The sequence below is a fragment of the Parambassis ranga genome, chromosome 17 (assembly GCF_900634625.1).
Source record: "Parambassis ranga chromosome 17, fParRan2.1, whole genome shotgun sequence".
In the NCBI taxonomy this organism is placed as follows: Eukaryota; Metazoa; Chordata; class Actinopteri; family Ambassidae; genus Parambassis; species Parambassis ranga.
In genome coordinates this window covers 11,379,177-11,398,855 of record NC_041037.1, presented here as the reverse complement: position 1 = coordinate 11,398,855, position 19,679 = coordinate 11,379,177, and the positions used below count along the sequence as shown (strand labels likewise).

Genomic DNA, 19,679 nt, shown 5'->3' with positions numbered 1-19,679 from the left:
TAGTGTACATTCCAGCCTTTAACCCTGCTCCCCAATGGCCCTCTGGAATAATATAGACTCCACACAGAAACTATGCCAGAGTGGCAAAATACATTCACATATGAAAATGCTTAGAAGCTGTATAATTAGCCCCTGTTGTCCTTGTAAGAGCGTCTTGTCTCCACTGAAGGCATGAAGGCCATCCACAGGTTGTACCAGTCTGCTGGACGTTCCTGCATGTGCCAGTGTGCACAGTATAAGCTGGGTTTTTAGGCTGGTTTATTCACATGCTGGCTTAAGCTGATAGATTTTACTCTGGATGAGGCTCAGTGCCCACAGGGAGATTAGCGCTGATTAGTTTAATAAGCTGCAAAATGTGTTGTGTTTATATGATCACGACAGGGGTGATGCTATTGTGCAGCAGCTGCCTTGTGTTATGACTACTTCTAAATTACTGCTTCCAGTGTCTTAATTGGGAACAAGACTACACCCTGCAGTGGAGTGTGTGTGTTTTTGTAGTTATTTTTAGCCACGCTCTCCACCTCTGTGGATGTAAGTGTTGGCTGGTTCTTCCTCTTTTTTGGTCCAAAATGAAATATCTCAATAATTATTAAATGCATAATGACACAATGGTTCCCACAATATGAGGCATAGAGCTCTTTTTTTTTTAGTCGAGGCTCTCTAATGCAGGAAGTGTCTTAAATATTTTTAGAGATACCCAAACAATGACCAGATGACAAATTCCTCACACATGTAAGCTAATACTGGGGCTCAGTCCTGCGACCCACATGGTGGCATCCATCATGCTAGGGCACAATCATCACAATTGAATCAAAAGATAGACGTTCCCTAGTGCCTAATGCTTGCATTGACTGCTCAGCTAAACTCAACATTATGGACTAAATAGTTTCAGGAGTAACATATTTGTTATTTTAATTTAATTTTGTAAGTCAAGAAAATCTGTGTATATTAACATTAGATCAACTATTAATTCCTGTAGTGATGGTGTTGGTGAGCACATCATCTCCAGTTCTCTCTCTTCCTCTCCTCAAAGCAAACATGGTCTGTTTGATCTAAGCAGTCATATATAAAGGTGTAAAGTTTCTGCTACCAAACATGGTAGAGCCTGTAATTCTCTTTCGCTTTGTTCCACATCCTGAGGTAAAAGCTTGACTTAATGTTTATCTTTCTGAACCAATCATGTCTCACTCCATTAAACCATCACAAGATACCATCAGCTGTAATTGATTTTTTCAGAATATATTTTTAGTATCCAGCAGTCCAACATGCAGCACAGTTCTGCTGCTGGATCCATTCTCTGATGTGATGAAAGAGGCTTTAATGATCAGCAGTGCTTAGCATTCAAATATTGGAATCCTTTTCATGTGGTTGGGAAGAGAGAGAGAGAAAAAATGTTGTTGTGTTTTCCCACTACAGTTTAACCCCTATTACTTGTGAAGTCATTACCCTGTGATTTACAAATTCCTCCCATGAACCGTGCAGCACTGTTGTGGTTGCTCTGAAGTGACCCCCCCTGCTCACACAGATCTCCCACTCACACAGCTGCGATCAGTTAAATGACTTAACTGACATATTTTCTCATTGTGTATCAACTTTGCTCACACACAGTTCTTATGAGTGTTTTCAGGTTGCTCTGTTGAAAGTTTTATTTATCAGTGACAGTTTGTTTGCTGGAGGTCTGACCTGGTTGATTCTTCTCGGCATCAGAAAGTTTGGCCGGCCTTGCTCCTTCAGTCAACTTGAAGACTGTCATGGAGTCTGACGCTACATGACATTATTGGCAGGAGTTGCTGAGGTCATTTGTCCTCTCCCTGACAGATGGAACGATGCTGAGAGGAAGCAGGGCACACCCTCCAAATGCCCAGGCTGATAAGTGACCTCATTACAGCTCCACTGGGTTTTTCTTATTCACAGAACGCTGCAATGGCGGCTGGCTCCGCCGGAAAGACCTCGGCTTTTTGAGCCGTGCCAAGTTCTCTGACTTTTTGAGTTTTTCTTTTCTTGGCTCGTGGCACACAATCAGTTTCCATACAGAAACATATACCACATGAATTACTCCACACAAACAGTTCATTTGGGAAAAGCCTTTAACGTGTCTCCGTCATCTGCCCCTCACTCATCCTCACACAATACATGCAAACCCATAAAAAACATGTTTTGTAATATGTTCTGTCCGTGTCCAGCAGTCTTTTGGTTTCAGTTCTGCAGCTGTCTCTCACTTTGTCTCTCTCACTTTGTCCTCCCATGTGTCTGGAGAATGTAAACCCCAAGAGGGAGGCCAGATTTCTGCCATCACAATCTGTTTTACAGCAGATATGCAGACAGGGCTGATCTGACCTGCAGTATAATGTACACATAGTGTACAGTTGATAAGTGTTCGGACTGTAATGGTACAACATTTTGTTGACAGTTTCCTCTAAGATTATCTAAGACCTCCATCTCATGTGGGATGTCTCCTGTTGACCACAGAAATCACTGCATAAATACACAGCTAACCATCAAAAGCGTGTTTCTATTGCTGCTGACAGGATGGTGATGTAGGCCAGTGTACTGGTCAGTCAACAACACTTTGTCTCAAAGCACAGAGTCACAACAACTTACTGAGATAAACCTTAAGACGCTTCTGAAGGCCACTTTGACCTTTCACCAAGTTCCACCATCAGGCAAAAGGAAAAAGTGCAAAAAGATGCTGATTGTACTAAAATTACTTTTATGCACCGGAGGATGAGTTTAACAATATTTTAAAATGCAAGAATTTAAAGGCCCTCTTTGATGATTCTTTGGGTGTGCCTTTATAGACAGGATACGTCATTGTATATAGAACCACATAGGAGTCCTGTTCCCCAAAAGACTCTGCAATGCATTGCTGATGAAGGTTCTCAGTCATCTAAGTTGTATTTCATTTAAGAGACTGAAGCAGGGCAGCTGAACTGAGAGCTTCAGAACTGTCAGAATTGATGGAGCCCCTTTGAGGAGCAGCTAATGAATGAATGGATGGAGTCTCTGTAACTACTGCATTAAATGTCTCCTAATCCTTAGGTGAACTGAGGGTTATGCAAAGAGACACCAGTACAGTATCTTTGCATGTTGCTCTGGCTCATCATAGTTCCAGGAAAATTCTTTGGTTCTGGCATTTTAGTCTGAGAGCAGCAACAGGGGAACAAAGACACTCTGATCTCTGTCTCCAGCCACTGCCACTGAGAGGTTTCATCCCTCCAGCTAGTTTTGGTTCAGCCCCTGAGTGTCTTTCCATCTGGTCTGGGCCTGTATGTCCTCTAAATAATAGCAAAAAGACAAAATGCCAAATGTTTTGTCATTTTTTGTTCCCAATAGCATCATCTCATTAAATCAGTCATAAGAAGACTGATTTGTTATCATAACCAAGATGTCAACTGTAAACTTTGCAGCAGTTTAAAGTCAGTGCACTGCAGCCAGTTCACCTCATCTGGAGACAATGTGGAGATGTTTTTATGGTCATCTCATGTTCCTCTGGAGACATGACACTTAAGTTTGGTTGTAGTGACGTCATCAGGTCATACTTTACGGTTTTAGTTACCCTGAAAACAAGGCTATAGTAAAAAGTCAAAATTGATAGTGTGACAAGTTTCACTAGTGAGACTTTCTATGTTACCACTTCCATAAAATCTCTTACTGCATGCCAGTATGTCAGTGAAGCTCTTTAAAAAGCCATTCCTCACTGAAATCCATATGCCACTGTGCCCCCCTTACCCCACTCTGTCCCCAACCTATGACTGATTTCCAACCCCCAAATCCCAAGGCCGCTTTCTCTCCCTCTCCTCTCTCTCTGCTGAAGAATTTGAACAAATTGGCTCCATGTGTGTCTGAAGGAGCCCCACGGGAAAAGGGCCAAGAAGAATATACTGCTGACAGAATGCAAACATTGACTTCATCAAACATGGTGGAGCATGCTCTGATGCTCACCATATGCTCACCTGGCACTGGCAGCCATTAGCTGCAACATCTCAGCAGAGAGGCTCTTTATCTTCTGGTGCCGCATGTTTTTCAGTATCTGAGACGAGTAAGGCTGCTATCAGCAGTGATGCAACACATGGAGGCTGTGTGTTTACATAGGCCTTCAAATGATAAGCTAATAGAGAGATAGCACAGATTTAACACGTCAATCAGATGTAAAGTTTCTCATGTACAGTAGAATGTAAAGGAGGTGAACAAGGAGCCAGAGCCCCTCTGTGGGCCCCATGTGTTTTCGTCCAGTAACCAGAGTAACAGCAGAGATGAAGGTCATAACTTTAAACCTCAGGTACCACACTCATTCTCGCTAAAACTTGTATTTCCCTTGGCACCGGGCCAAAGGCTTCTGACCTTGTCCGCACTCTTTCTCATGTCACTCGCCAGCCGCCCGCTGGTGACCTTTCACACAATGAATACCTGTCTCTGGAGAAAGATCGCTTACAGAGAAACCTTAAAGAGAAAAATCACCTAATTAAAGTCAGCTATAACTCCTGCAGTCATCAATGTGTCTGGAGCTGCAGTCCTCCCTTAGTGCTGACCTCCTCCATTAGGAATGTGTGATTCACCGAGGGAGCGAGAGGGTGGACTGCTCCTATCTAGAGAGCGCCAAGCTGTGCTATGACAGAGCTGCAGGCTGACCCGGAGGAGTCCTGTCAGTGGGCACTGCCTCCTCCCCGGGTGTCTCTAACACCACAGCATGCAAGAGGAGAGTGAAGGGGAGAAAAGCTCATCAGGGATTTGGCAATAACAGTCTTTCTGACTGCAAGTAGAGCTGTTGGATTGCAATGAGTTTGCATTCCATCTTCCATCCTCCACGCAGCTGTGTGACCGCACTCACAACAAGCTACTCAATAAAAACAAAATCTCTTTTGTTTTCAGTAAATTATTGTAATTATTAATGACAACTTGTTATAGCTTCAGGGGAAGGTCATGGTTCAGGTTAAAACAGTCTGCAAGAAGTTTTTCCACCATTTGCTTGGTTGCCATGGTAACACATCTTACCCAGATGTCACAATGTATAAAATGTGACCTGTGTTATTAAGCACTAACTCATGATTTGAATTTTATGGCACAACACTACCTGCTGTGTCTTCCTTGGTTCAGTCTTATCTCTCATCGGCTCTGTTTACAGACGTATTAGGCAGCTGTTTGTACCAAAAAGGTCTAAGAACATCATGTATTCCACAGGCGGAGGCTAGCAGCCAGATAAAAAGACAGATATTTCCCTTAGGACTCAGTGAAGAGCAAACCAGAGCTAAAAGGAGAGAATATTGGGCTTTAGATGGACACAGGCATCTCTAAGTGAATGCTGATGTTGCTCTGCTCACGAGTGTCTAAGAAAAAATAAATCAATTAATGCAGAACATTGATAGTTCTTAAAATGAGATGGCATGGATTGATACACTGGTGATGATGGTTGCAGTATTGACTCAGATCTTGATCAATATTTTTGTGGTTCTACATCCATTAGTGTAGCCTCCTTTATTCTGAGTACATTGTAAAGTATTGATTATTTCTTATGTAATTAGAGCTGTACAATACTTGTAATATGCTTTCTGTGTATTGATACTCATGCAGTGCAATGATGAGTTTGATCATATAATGCAGTGAAGTGACAGATAGACAGTAACAAATGTGACTGCAGCAGTAAATAAAACAGTCCCGATAGTGGTCAGCATCACTTAGACCAGTATTGTTTGATTTTTAATGTTAACCTTTTGATCAATAAACTTTTCTTTTTTTTAAATCTTAGCTCAAACATGTGGCCTCTCAACAACATCATGATGGTAAACATAGGTGAGGGTCAAGTTTCTGTTTTTTCTTTCTGTACAACTCAACAGCAGATGGGGGTGAATCTATGGAGTGTTGCAGTGTAATCTGTATATCCTGTTTGTTGCTGACATTTAAACAGTATTAAAACTCCTAAAGCAATCCTTTTCCTTACATTTATGAGCCTCATACAATACAACAATGCTAACTGATAAGCAGACATCCTAGAGTGTGTGATGTGACATGAGGGAACAAAGAGGCCTTACAGTGCAGTCATATCTGAAACATTACATTATGTACAGAGGTATGCGGGTAATAAATAGCAAGAAAGAAAAACATGATCTGAATGAATATCCATAGAAAAAAATATCATAAATGCAACAAGGAACTCTAGATGCTCTTAGAGAGTAAAGAGGAGGAAACGTCCATTTTCTTTGCTAACATGAGTTCCTTACTTTAGTTTATTTACTTAATTTTACTTTAGTTTATTTACTTAATTTTATCTTAGTTTTTATCTTATTGCATGTTAATTGTCATTTGTTCTTTGTATGCACCAATCACTAAGGCAAATTCCTAGTAATGTGAACCCCCTTCACTTACATGGCAATAAACATGATTCTGATTCTGATTCTGATTCTGATAAAAAGCACTGTGTCAACATCTGTTCCACAGAACCTACTGTGAGAGGTCCATGTAAGTGCTTACAAATATTCACACAAATGTCATCACTTCTGCTGAAATGATTCAGAGGCTAGAATACAGATGAAAACCATTGCTGGGGAATATTTAAACATGTTGCAACTTGCAGAGATTAAACTGATGTAAAGGAAGTATAGGATGTAAAGGGGTTTAAAATCTTCTTTAAGGGCCTGGATCCTTCAGCTCCTCCTAACTGGAGGCGATGGAGATGCCGGACTGATGCCTGGCCTTTCTCTTGAGCTCTGGGAGGAAAATCCTGTTTAACGTCTCCACAATAACATTCCCTGGGGTTATTTATTCAGGAATGTTAATGTGCTTAGAATCCACCGGCCCCTGTGGCCTCTGACACGCGCTCCTCCGGGTTTTCCTATCAAGCATTCGATCAGGCGCAGCACAAGCTCTTTGGTGCTGCTGCCATCTGTTTAAACACCAAAGATTGATGCAGCAGAAATCTATTGATGACCCTGCAGTCAGTCAGCTCAGGCTGTCTCTCTGTGCCTCGCTGCCTGTATTTCTGTTTATGTGCTGGATTTTAATGTTTGCAAGCCCTCCAGTGGAAATGCAGAGACTTTTTAGTATGCCTCTCACACACTGTAAATACTGTATTTATGTGTGTTCTCCATCCCAGGAGCTGAGCTTTATGTCATGCCTTGAATCAACACAACACAATTGCAGGATGTAAACGGGCCTCTCTATACATATAAGATCCATTACATTTCCACACTCATTTAATCTCTCTGTAGGTATCTAAATGGAAACAGATGCACATAGCAGCATGATCACCAAACTAAAAATTCATGAGCGGCAAGAGTTATTAACTAACAGCCTCTCTCTTCACCTCAGGCCTTTTAGTGTTTAATATAGATCCTTAAAGGGAAACTTGACAATTTGAAAATATGTTTTCTGCTGAGATATTTTAAAAAAAGAGCAGTACGAGTCAACCACCAGCAGCTGGTTAACTCAGCTTAGCACATACACTGACTGGAGAAATTAGAAAACAGCAAGCTCACACCAGATGTATCAAAATCTCTTGTTAACCTGTCATGTTCCAGTAGAAAAGAATAGAACTGTGATTCAGTGTAAATAAATAGAATCTCTCTGTTAGCTTTCAGTGTTACCAAACAGATGAAAGGCCCACAACCAGTCAGAGCAACAAAACATGTAACACAACCATCTTGGCCGTATCCAGTTCTGCCCCACCCCATATTAGACAAACTGTTATGATTGGCCTGACACCGGTGAGCCCAGGTGGAAATATATTTTGACAGGAAGAAGGCTCAGACATAAACTAGCAGAGCAAATAAAAAGAGGTTTTAAATTCGTCTGGTTCCCATGAAGGCAAGGAGAGCAAACAAGGTGGAGAGGGAAAACATGACCGTTTTAAATACTGTATGTGGCATATATAATAAAAAATACTCTGTAAGTCATCCACCTGAAGAGCAGCTGTGTAGCAGGCTGTAATCACGTGTTTCTGTGTTAAGTTAGCCATGAAAGTCTGTGGAAATAAAGTAATTATTGGAGCCGACCTCTAGTGGCCAAATGAAGAACTGCAATTTTTGGCAAACAGAACAAACCTAGCCCAGCTTAAAGCACACCTGAGGTGCCAGCTGGTTGGATTTGTTTCACACATTCATCACAACATATTCTACATGTTTACACATATGAGTTATTGTATTGCTTGTAAACTCTGTTTTAACTGTTTCCAACCTGTGTGCTATAAGCTGCACATACTGTGCATATGTGCATGTGAGTATCTCCTCATTACTCTCAGGAAGAAACTAATCATGTTTCCTAAAATGCCGGACCTTTCCTTTAAAGCCATGTCGTCAGGCAGGTGTGATTTTTTACATTCCTCTCGAATTTCTTGTACACTGTACGTTTGACGTGTGATGACTTCCACACCTGAGAGCTTATTTTTCTTGGGAAGCTGGAATGAATGCCTGAGCGTTTTCTGGCCTAATTGTGCAGTAAAAATCCAGGGGTCCCTGCCCTGCCTGATTGACTTTATTTTCATGTGAGCGCTGACCATGGACCGTATGAACCTGAAGGATTTCCTGGCCCAGTGGCCTCGTTCATAATGCTGTTTTTCTGACCCTTGACTCAAACACACGCACCACGCTTAAAGCTTATTCACAGGGGATTTAACCATGAAGATGTTCATCTCTGTTTGGAGTACACATCATATGTTTGTGTCCCTTTCACATGTTCCAGGAGGTTTGACAGAAATAAAGCAGTGCCACTCTGTGCTACAGCCCACATCCTCTTTATGATTGACAGTAAATCACATTTAACTGCGCTGACACATGCAGTAAAATCTTATCTGCTCATAATGCCGGCCTTTCAATCACATCCACATTTTGACCATTTTTAATGTTTTTGTAAGTTTATGATTTCCCTAAAACTGGAAGTCAGAGGCCCTGACTCATAAAATACATAATTCTTTCTGTGTGTTACATTTTAATGGTTGCCCACCACCTCATGTAACACTCGCTGCGGGGTCACTCTCACGGTGCCTAAATCTGAGTAATATTTCACACCTGGTTTTTATCCCATATATCACAGGAATGCTGTGTCACATATGACAAATGTACTTTCAGCACTCTCTCACATGAAATCATAGTATTATAGCATATATGTCAAGAAACGTGGACACTTAGCGGCTGAAGCTTGACTATAAAATTACGCACACACAAAAAGTATTCTTTATGATTGTGAAGTACATGAGATGACCTCAGAGTGTTGATTCAGGCTCAGTTTCCAGGATTGATGGCCTCGTTGGTGAAACTTGATCTGTGCTGTTAAGAAAATAGACCTAATGAATGAGATCCCAGAGCTGCAGAATTTAATACTGCAGCAAAGAAATGTTGGATGTCTGCTGCCATCTAGTGGTCTTTTTTTTAATAAAACACAGGCAACTTTTGTTTAAAGTATTTTTGCTAATTGCCAATTCTTTCTGTCTGGATAATAAATATTTTTGGCTTCTATTTTGGTGACAGATACTCTTTGTATAAGGGCAGTTATTATATACAAAATGTGGCTGCTTGTTGTTTAACTGTTTATCTTCAGCTAAGTCTGCAGCTCCTGTAAAATCAACTGAGGGATTGTGTTCCACTGCTGTGGTTTAAAGGTGAAATTTATGAGCTTCTGAACCGTGGAGTAGTCCACAGAGGGAGGTAAAGCTATGAGGCCAGGAACATTTTGTCTATTAAATCATGTGTGAGATCATGACTCATCCACTGTGCCTCTCTGAAACAGTTGTTATTAGTTGTGGTACTCTTGCTGCAGTGCTTTATGTTAAACTGTTTAAACAAATACAGGTATTTATCCTTCCACCAGTCCTTCATCAGTGCATATGACAGATGACTGGTTGCACAAAACTGGTCCTAACCTCAATCATGAGGAAGCAGGAAGTTCCCATAACTGTTGCTCTGATTCTGACAGGCATTAATGTGGGGCATGATGACAGGCAAATCAAAATAAATCATCTATTTTAGTAGCTGGCAGATGCTGCCTGTTTGGCCTGTCTTTCTGTCTAAGTGGGCCGCATGCATCTGTACAGACCGGTTTCTTTCCACTGAGTCTTTTTGTAATGTTTGGAGCACTGTAGTGTGCAACGTCACAAACTGAGCAACATCTCAAAACACAGTTAAATTAATTTACCAACAGAATGTCCCTTGTCCACTGCTGTCTCTCTTTATGTCCTCCCAGTTCTCCATCAGCAGGAGGGTCCCCCCTTATGAGCCAGGTCCTTCTCAAGGTTTCTTCCCTTTAAAGGAGAGTTTTTCTTTACTATGGTTGCCAAAAGACAATCTTATTGTAAAATATGCTGTACAAAAAAAATTGAATTGAAAAAAATATATAGTTCCAACCTTTCTCCTTGTACCTGCTGCAAAGGAGCTCCAACATAGCTTGATGTTGACACCTTTATGCTTCACTGCAGTGAGGATATTAGCCAGCCAGTGGCACACACATGTGGTATCAAAATCAAATATTTAACTTTAATTCTGCTGAGATAAAGTTTGATGTCTAATCACGCTATTCATTATAAGTGTGTGTGTGTCTTTAACTGTTTATATGGAAAGCATCATTGGTAATGTGTTCTCTCCTGCAGTGGTAAATAAATGATTAAGTTGTCATTTTTATATGACGAGCTGTTTAACAACAATCAGAGCCTTTCATTAGGTTCTAATCAGAGCAGCCTAATGAAGAGTAACTTCGAGTTATCCATGCGCGCTCCATCCAAGTTATCCAGCAGCAGCTCGGTGCGCACAGGTACTGAAGCCTCTCCGTGTGACTCCCTCCATTGTTTAGGGAGGAAACAAAGAGCATTTCCACATTCCAGCATCCTGTTCCGGGCTACATACCAGCAATACCTGTGTGAATCAATGGTGACAGCAGTCAGCACATGAACACATGGACGTTTGTTCGTTCACACTTCCAGCGTTTTCACGGCTCTGTCTGCGCTTCTGTGACAACTTTGTCCTGCTTAACTATGGAGTGTTCAGGAATATAACGCGTGGGTGTGCCATGTTTTTCTCACTGCGGGTCTAGTTTTTCACAGTGGCAGTCGGGGAGTTTTAACGAATTTACGCACGAGTTCTCCTTCACCTAAAAGGTGGCGATTGGGACTCTTTGGGGCAGTCGGTGCGCGGCGGGATGGCAGAGGAAATCCTCAACGACTCATTCCCAGAGCTAAAAGAACTGGAAATCAAGATTGGGAGGAAAACACCGGAGAGCCTCCTGATTTGGCTGAGGGATGCTGTGGACTGTGAAGAAGGATGGAGACCTGATGTGGTCGTTGGGGAAGACACAATTTCAGACAAAATTAACAACTTAAAACAAGAGATGGTAAATATTCCTGTTCTCATATGTTTATGTTTTTTAAATGGAGCAGATCGTTTCTGTTTTGCAGTGACACAGCCTGCGCCTGCGTCCCTCCATGCGTGGCCACAACTTGCACAACTTGTTTTAGGAATCAGTGTTCTGTTTATTCTGCTGTCAGCTCGGAAGTGCAAAACTGTCAAACCCCCTGAGGTCCATTCTTCTTCACCTGCTTTTTAATTTGCAATGACAGAGGATGTCACCTCTCACCACACCCCTCAGCCCCGCCTCCTTTATCATGCATTGCACATTCTGCCTCTGCTCAGCCTCTCTTCTTTCATGTATTGTAGTCAAATAGCCACATATGGGCCTCACTAACTGCACTGAGGGCCCCTGGGACTGGGAGACGTGACTTGACACACACTTACTCACACACACTTCCCTTGTTTATATTTGCATGACATTTATCTAAGCTGTAACTCCAAACTTTGAAACTTCTCACAGAGATGGCTCCGTTCAGCTGATGTGAGGATCCTGCGGCAGCTGGTGGCCGTGCATGAGGGCATCGAAGCCATGCGCTGGCTGATGGAGGAGCGGGGCACCATGACCAGCCGTGGCAGCAGCTTAACAGGAAGCTTGAGCAGCCTGGCAACTGTGGAGGAGCACGGACCCTCGATGTCTCCCTGCAGGTTGTTTTAAACACACTCATTAAAAAAGGCACTTGATTATAATAAATAATGATAATGAAAAATAAACCATAACAGTTATGTAGAAACTGTTCTCACTTTGTTCTGATATTAATATTTGACACATTTGTCAATGTTTGTAGTTTGTAGTGTGCCTCCTCTGACACCAGGCCCTTGTTTAAGTACAGCTCCTAGGCACAGATATGAGGTTAAAGATGAAGACTTACACTGCAGTGTGCAGTCAGTCTCATATTATTGATGTATATGAATTGTGATGCTTGCTCTAATTGCTTTGACAGAGAAACCCCAAGTCCAACCGGCCTTCAGGATTTGATCGAAACCACAATTGGGGAATCAGATGACCAGCGACCACACACTGATGATTCAAACCACAAGGGATACTTTGACGTGCTCAGCTCAGAGTCTAGTGAGGCAAGACCTCCAAGTCCCTGCAGGTCCAAGTTTACAGTCAGCCGTTCCACACAGGAAAGCCATGATGAGGCATCATTTAGTCCTGCCAGCAGTGCCAATGGAGCAAAGTCACAACCACAGGACTTTGAGACATCACCATTCAAAGACATCAAAAGTGGTGCCCACACCATCAGAAGAGCCCTGCTCAGGTCTGGCAGGCGGAATAGAGAACTGAAAATAGACACTGGTAGTTTTGATCTGACTCAGTGGGCAGGAGAGGCGCACACAGGACACAACACTGAGAAAAGTTTCACAGCATCACACACCAACACAATGGAAGAGGAGGAGAGAGTGTCCAGCAGAGAGAGGGACCTGCTGGGCTATGATACTCAGTGGTGCTGGGTGGAGTCACAGGATGATGTGACGTTTTTGTGACAATTCTGACTTCTGATCTTTGTTTTGAAGTTATTATCTGCAGCATTTAACTAAAGCAAATGATTGTTTTATGTTGGATTTAGTGATCAATGCTTTTTTTATTTGACTGCATATAATTAAGAGCTACAAAAGAAACACAGAGACTTATAATATTAAAATGCCTGTTAAAAAGATAGTGAGAACTGAATTATGGGACTTTTTCATAAACTTTTGTGCATTTTGTGGCCTGTCATGACTACACCATTCAGTTTGACACAATGTGGAAGGTTTATCCTGGTTTATTTACTTTAAACATGTTTCTAAGTGTATAAATCACTGCAATCAACTTAATCATTTAAACAAATTCCACATCATCCCTCAGGGTTGAACCTGATAGAGGAGACTTAGAAGCCTGGGAAACACCATCACGCCACACATCGCCATCTTGTGGTGGAAAAAGGTAAATTAATTCAATCACACATTTGATAATATTGTATAAAATTCGTTCTAATGAAAGGTAATTTGTTTATGTGATTCAATTATGAACCAAATAAGGGACTTAGTTCCTTATTTGTTTATTTTGTGATGTAAAAAATAAGACTTTGACCCAGTAACTTAGGTTGAAATAATAAATACAGGACACAAAACTGAGAAAAGTTTCACAGCATCACACACAACACAATGGAAGAGAAGGAGAGAGCATGCAGCAGAGAGAGGACCTGCTGGGCTATGATGCTCAGTGGTGGAGTCACAGGATGATGTGATGTTTTGTGATGTTCTTATAAGCATAAACAGAAAATAAAATATATAAACAATTAAATTAGTTTAAAGTGTTTAAGTGATTAATGTAATGTAGAGTCCGTCAGGGGGTTCACTTAAAGGAGAACAGCAGCAGCAGAGTCAGAGTTTCCTCCTGGCCAGTGGAAGGAAAAGTCTGCGTGGCTCTCATCATGGTGGACTCTGAGTGAGGTTGGTTCAACAGAGAAAGAGTGCCACCCTCCCACAGTTCACATGACTGATTCACAGAGAAGAAAAACTGGCTAACAGCACAGCTATAACACTAAAGGGGAGATTTATACTTTGTCATGTACTTAATCTCCTCGTTGGACATTTAAAAAGTAATCAGTTAATACAGTTACCACCCACAGCCACAACCATACCCGGGGAGAAAGGAGAAGTGAAAGGCATCGAAGAGGCCACAGAAGATGAAGAAAGAACTGAACCATGCTTATCCGCTCTGACTTAATGAATGCTGTGTGTGTGTGTATTTGTATTGAGATGAAGAAAAAGACAAGAAACCAGACGAGGAGCTCCTCCAGGATGTGAAACCAGATTATACAAAAGAAATAATAAAAAAAACACACTGTTATTACAGTGACATGGTGAGATAGAGAATATTATTGAGGATGGGTTTGTGTCCTGTAACAAAGAGATGTGCTGTGCTCAATATGATGCCTGTGTGAATAAGTACAAGGACACTTGTGGTACTTCTCCTTTTTGCACAGCAGGTGGCGTCATGAGGCACCTGGAGTACAGTTATTTAAGCATTAGTTTGACATAAATTTTGATTTAATGCTGTCATTGTTTACTTTTTATATTGTTTACCCGGCTACTCTTATAGCTGAATTATTTTCCACTTCAAATTAAAAACCATAGATGCTGGGCTGGTCTGTAAGGGTTTTATGTTACGATTTTCTGTGTGCCCAATAGGGGGAGTTGTTGGCCAAATATGAATTGAAAGATTTTTTTTTTTTTTGCAAAACTGTTGTTTACTTCCATGGCATCACTGACTGTGATCTAACAACAACAAAAAAGTTCTTACATCTGTTTTAACAAATGTATTCCTAATACGAGAACATGAAATAAGTTAGTACAGTAGGTGTGTAAATGATCAAAAGCCAGGATTATTTACCCCATATTCAAATGCTTGCTTAGGTCTCCATGGAGGCTTGGGCCAGGCAGGGAGTAACAAACAAGACAGTCTTCCTTCATGTCGGGGTCAAAAAAAAGAGAAATAAAATAGAAATTATAAATGAATGTTGCTATTTTCTACCAGCAAAGGCTATTTTTTAGTAACTATAATAATGTAGTTTTTACCAATGTTACACAGAGTAACTCGAACATAGTCGCTGGTGACCAGGACACTCAGCTGCAGGACGGATGACGTCTTCAAGCCATCCACACACAGGTGTGGGGATTAGAGTGCAGGTGGGAAATGGCCTCATCTCCTGAAAACACACAGAGCTGACTGGATATCTATAGCTGACCTACTATAACAACAATGCTCCGAGCAGACGCAGACTGACTGTTTCCAGGTGTGTGCTGTCACTCAAGGAGATGAACACAGATTACTTCATGTCAGGAATAGTGCTGGGTTTAAGGCATGACAGTAGCAAACATTTTAAAGCTATATTTCTGAACAGCTGGTGTCTGGTGGAAGCTTTCTGTGCAGGATGCTGACTTTCACAAGTGCTGCCAGTGAAAACAACCTTTTGTAAACTCCAAAAGTGGGAGACGACATCTGCTCCCTTCACTCTGCACAAAAGGATTTTAGAAGAGGAAGAAGAGAAGAAGAGATGATTACATCGAAACAATCAAAACTAGATTTGATTTGAAGAGTTGATCCATTTATTTTTAAAGATATGTAGTTTTAAAGTGTTTTGAGTGGTTGAGAGTTGTATGGTGGCTGCATAAAAACGTCCTGTCCATTAATTTTTCGGGCCCTTTTCAGAGCTGAAGTACTGACTGCACAGAAGAGTTTGTTTTTTTTGACAAAAACATTAGCCAAGCAGAAGACAGACAAACAGCAGAAGAGATTGAAAGGGAAGGTAAAAGTAGGCCAACAAAGTGGTGGGGCTTTGTTGGCTTCTAAGGTGATGGATCCGGTGGAGAGATGCTGATTTCTTTATTTAGTGATCTCAGTGGAGCCCAGTGGATCATACCCTGCAGAGGAAATCCTGATGTAGCTGAACAGGCTGCTGATCCTGTAAAATAAATAATCCATCTCATCCCAGGCCAGTGTCGGCCAAAGCCTGACATTCTTATTTCAAAACATTAAATCATTTAAATATTGGTTCCTACACAGATTAAATATTTGTAAGCATCACCAGTGCATTCTCATTCTCTGCAGAGACTGAGCCGAATTTAGTCTTAAAATAAATAATGGGGTCACTACAGGTCAAGCTGACAAAAAACTGAAGTGACAGAAGAAAATCCCTGTTGAGTCTTAACATCCTTTGTCTGGCAGTGACACTTGTAGCGTATGAGAAACAAGAAGACCCGTATCTCATATTTATGATTGTTTTGTTTTTTGAAGTGTAAGTGTGTGTTTAATCCTTCATTTCAAACCAAGTTAAGTCGTCACACCTCTGTGATCTCGTTTCTCTCTTTGTGTGACCCACAGGTTTGAATCACTTCTCAGTCATCAGCTTCAGATAAGAGCTGTCCAGCTTTCATTTTTCATTTCCTGCAGGTGAAGTCATCATGATGTATGTTAGAAACATGTTCTCAGTTCTTCACTTTGTCACCGGTCCAATCTGAAAAACGTTCTTCTCTCACTTGGCTGAGAACAGCTCAGTCAAGTAGGTCCACCTTGACTTTCTTTGATTTCATACCTCCTTGTCAAGAAATGAAAACGGTGAGGTGTGCTTGAGATCACATGCTGCATTTCATGTTATGTGTTGAATCACTTCTAAAAAAAAAAAACAGACTCTTCCAGAATATCCCTCCACCTGACTTTACAAGGTGATATTGTATGCAATAACACAGCAATTATATGTGCTTCTTATTCTTGGTATCCAGAGATGTCCTGGTTGGATATTATCTGCATGTACTTTAAACTGTATAATCTCCAGTAAGAACAACAATAAAGATAACGAAGCTCCGCTGTCATGCAATTAGGCGTATTTCAGATCTACAGGCGTCTCTGTCACAGATAAGAGGGGTTTAATGCAACAAATACATTTAAGAAGTCAGTGCTCCAAGGACTGAAGCACCTCATTGAGTTCACACCATATGCATTATTTTCTTTTATAAAACATCAGTGAATCTATCACATTCTGACCCAGAATAAATCAGTGGAAACAATATTCTCACCGGCTCCACAATAATTACAACCTTGAACCCCTCTCTGACCGTATGTATGAGCAGGAATCATTGAATTTGTATTTATGAGCTGTAAAATTAATGTATATCTCCACCAAGTGCGAATTCAAACAGGTCAGAGCGTCTTCAGAGAATCTGATTTATTCACATTATGTGACACGCCTCGCACATGATCAGAAAAGATGAGAGAGCGCTGGGTCCCTCCTGTATTCAAAATGACTCTCTGTGTGCCAAGCCCCGTACCTCAGGACCCAGAAGTCTGACCCTGACCTTTGTGGTGTGAATGTTTATTTATTTAACACATTCACGTCCCTGCTCACTTTTGAAACTTTTGAAAGCTGAGTAAAAGTGACAAAGTCTTAAAGTAAAGAAAGCCCCCCCCCCAAAAAAAAAAAAAAATCAAAAGAAAACGAAACATGTCTCAGTCTAGTTTTCTCATGAAGGTAAAAAATGTCAGAAGAAATCATCTGAAGAGAAAAAGAAAATGACTTTCAATTATTTGAGCTATAAGGCTGAGCCTCTTTCCTCTGAGGTGTAACAATGCTTTGAAGTATAGGCAGCAGCCATGGGAGGATTGTGTTGATGATATTCCTCCTGCAGCTGTTGATTCTACTCTTTTCTGAACTGAAGAGCAGAGTAATAGCTCTGCCACTGAAAGAATCTCTTCCCTCACTCTGATAATAGTCAGATACATCTTTGCAAGCGTGCATGTTCCTGTTGTGCTGCCGGGAGAACACATTACGTAACATCTTTTGTTTTATGGTGTGTAAGCTTAGAAATAGCACGGCACTAATTATGGCTGTAAAGATAGGAAAGAGTGAGGTGAAGTAATGCTGTTCTGCTGCAAAATGTTTAGCTGGAAAGCATGAGATAAACAAATAAAAAGTCCACTTTGTGAAGTTTTGTTAGTATTTGGCACTCATTATTTAATGTAAAGAGAAACACACCGAGGATTGAACAGGATAAGACAAGATCCATCTGATCAATTAGCCACCAAATCAGACAGATAATGTTCAGTGTCATGCAAAAGAAGAAGTTCCAGTTCAAAGTTGTAACGGTGTTTGTTTGAGTGAGTGTTTTTCTCAGCTGGCTACCACCTGTCTTGATGCTTCAGCAACAAGCTTCTTTGAAAATGTTTTCAGCGTTTTACTGCACACAGTCAATAACTCCCTGTCATCAGGTAATTTTGTTGAAGCCCTAAATACAGCAATCATCAAGTTTTCTTTTTCTTTAAGTGTCCACTAGCAAGTAGAAACCTCAAACTTTTACTTTTGAACAGACACAGTTCTCATTAAAGTTCTGGTATTTCTTTCCATTGTGCCGTGACAGAGGTGTTATGTTTTGAGGTGGTTGGGCTGTTGTTGTGAGTGAGTGCAATATATCCTAGAAACTCCTCGAACAAACCTGACCTGGTCAAAACTGTTCGAAATTCTTGCACAAATATCCAGCAGGGTAAAGAGATCATCACATATTATATTCACACTCAGTCATCAAATGACAAACATGACTACATTGCAGGAGTCAGACATGATGTATAGATGTTAATGCTGCTTTCAACACAGTCGACCTAAAAATGTAAAACCACGTTGGATTTTTGTGCACGGCTGCACTGAGCTATAGCTTCTACTTTTTCCAGCTTGGTGGTTATTCTCTTCTCTTCTCCAGTTCTGCCCTATTATATGAAACAATTACCAGAATGGATTCAGGCTTACTTCTGTCAACAAGTAGCCCCACAAACCCCTCTCTACAGATAAATGTTGATCAGATGTGACAGACCTTTCTCCAGCTAAATGCTGACAGAGGACACTGTCTCAGAGCTTCAATAATAACACTGACTGAGAGTGACTGAAAGCTGAGATGAGCACTAACTTTCAGTCACTAAATATAGTGAAATCTTGGTGTAATCTTTAAAAGTCTGCAATCTGCCTTACAATAACACTCAGTGGATCCAGTATTTTTGAGTCTCCCCAGAAAACCTTTCCTTCAACTCATTAGGAATGTTGCTTCTCCTAAAAGTCAGAGCAGGTCTCTGCTCAGTGTGAGATGAATGATTTAAAGTTCTGCTGCATGTTTATAAATCCTTTAAACTCCACAGCCAACTTATTTAACTTCTAGTAGCTGTGCTTTGTACACCCCAGTGTAAATACTGTGCCAATGGCCAAAGCCAAAGCCATTGGCACATTGGCCCTGCCTGATATTGCTTATCCACATACAAGCTGGAGGTTCAGGTGACACTGGCAGAAAGCTAACAGCTAACAGCTGTCAGTTAGAGCGGCCTGATTTGATCATTATCTCTCTAAGCCAGCCTCTAGTGGTCATTTGGAGGAACTGCACTTTCTGATGCTTCTGGGTGTGGCCACTTGTATTTCAACTCACCTCACCTTTCATATGTTTGAGCGGCTCAGTGAATGTTAAACTGTATTTTAAAACTTTAATGTCAGGCATGGAGGACTTCTAAATGCTTCTGACCACACTGTTTCTGGACATAAAACCCTTTATGTCTGCATTGCTGTAATTATAAGTGAAAGAAGGCACAGCTTTTGTTGGCTCAGTCATAAATGGAAGTCATGACTGAGTAAACAACATGAGCAATAAATGAAGCCTGTACAACAAAAAATGAATGTGAAAGCACAGCACACCATGAATAAGTGCAGGCTTGATGACTGATGATATCAAAGGTCACTGGGCTACCTGACAAACGGAGGCTAATTGAGCCATCAGCATGTTGTACATTGTTCCAATTGGCTCTCTCAGCTGTCTGTTAAACACAGGATTGGAGAGCCA

General features: G+C 41.1%; 1 protein-coding gene across 1 annotated transcript; it reads left to right on the top strand.

Moving 5' to 3' along the window:
* The first annotated feature begins 10,849 nt into the window (after nt 1-10,849).
* On the top strand, nt 10,850-12,852 carry LOC114450136 (uncharacterized). The gene is made up of 3 exons (XM_028428086.1): nt 10,850-11,307; nt 11,785-11,969; nt 12,266-12,852. Exons 1-3 carry the CDS (start codon nt 11,116-11,118, stop codon nt 12,810-12,812), a joined length of 924 nt encoding a protein of 307 aa, XP_028283887.1. The 5' UTR covers nt 10,850-11,115; the 3' UTR covers nt 12,813-12,852.
* Nucleotides 12,853-19,679: the final 6,827 nt, after the last annotated feature.

Coding starts and splice junctions, on each gene's coding strand:
- LOC114450136 (XM_028428086.1), top strand. CDS start 11,116: ATGGCAGAGGAAATCCTCAACGACTCATTCCCAGAGCTAAAAGAACTG. Junction 11,308..11,784: donor ACAACTTAAAACAAGAGATG/GTAAATATTCCT, acceptor AACTTCTCACAG/AGATGGCTCCGTTCAGCTGA. Junction 11,970..12,265: donor CCCTCGATGTCTCCCTGCAG/GTTGTTTTAAAC, acceptor TTGCTTTGACAG/AGAAACCCCAAGTCCAACCG.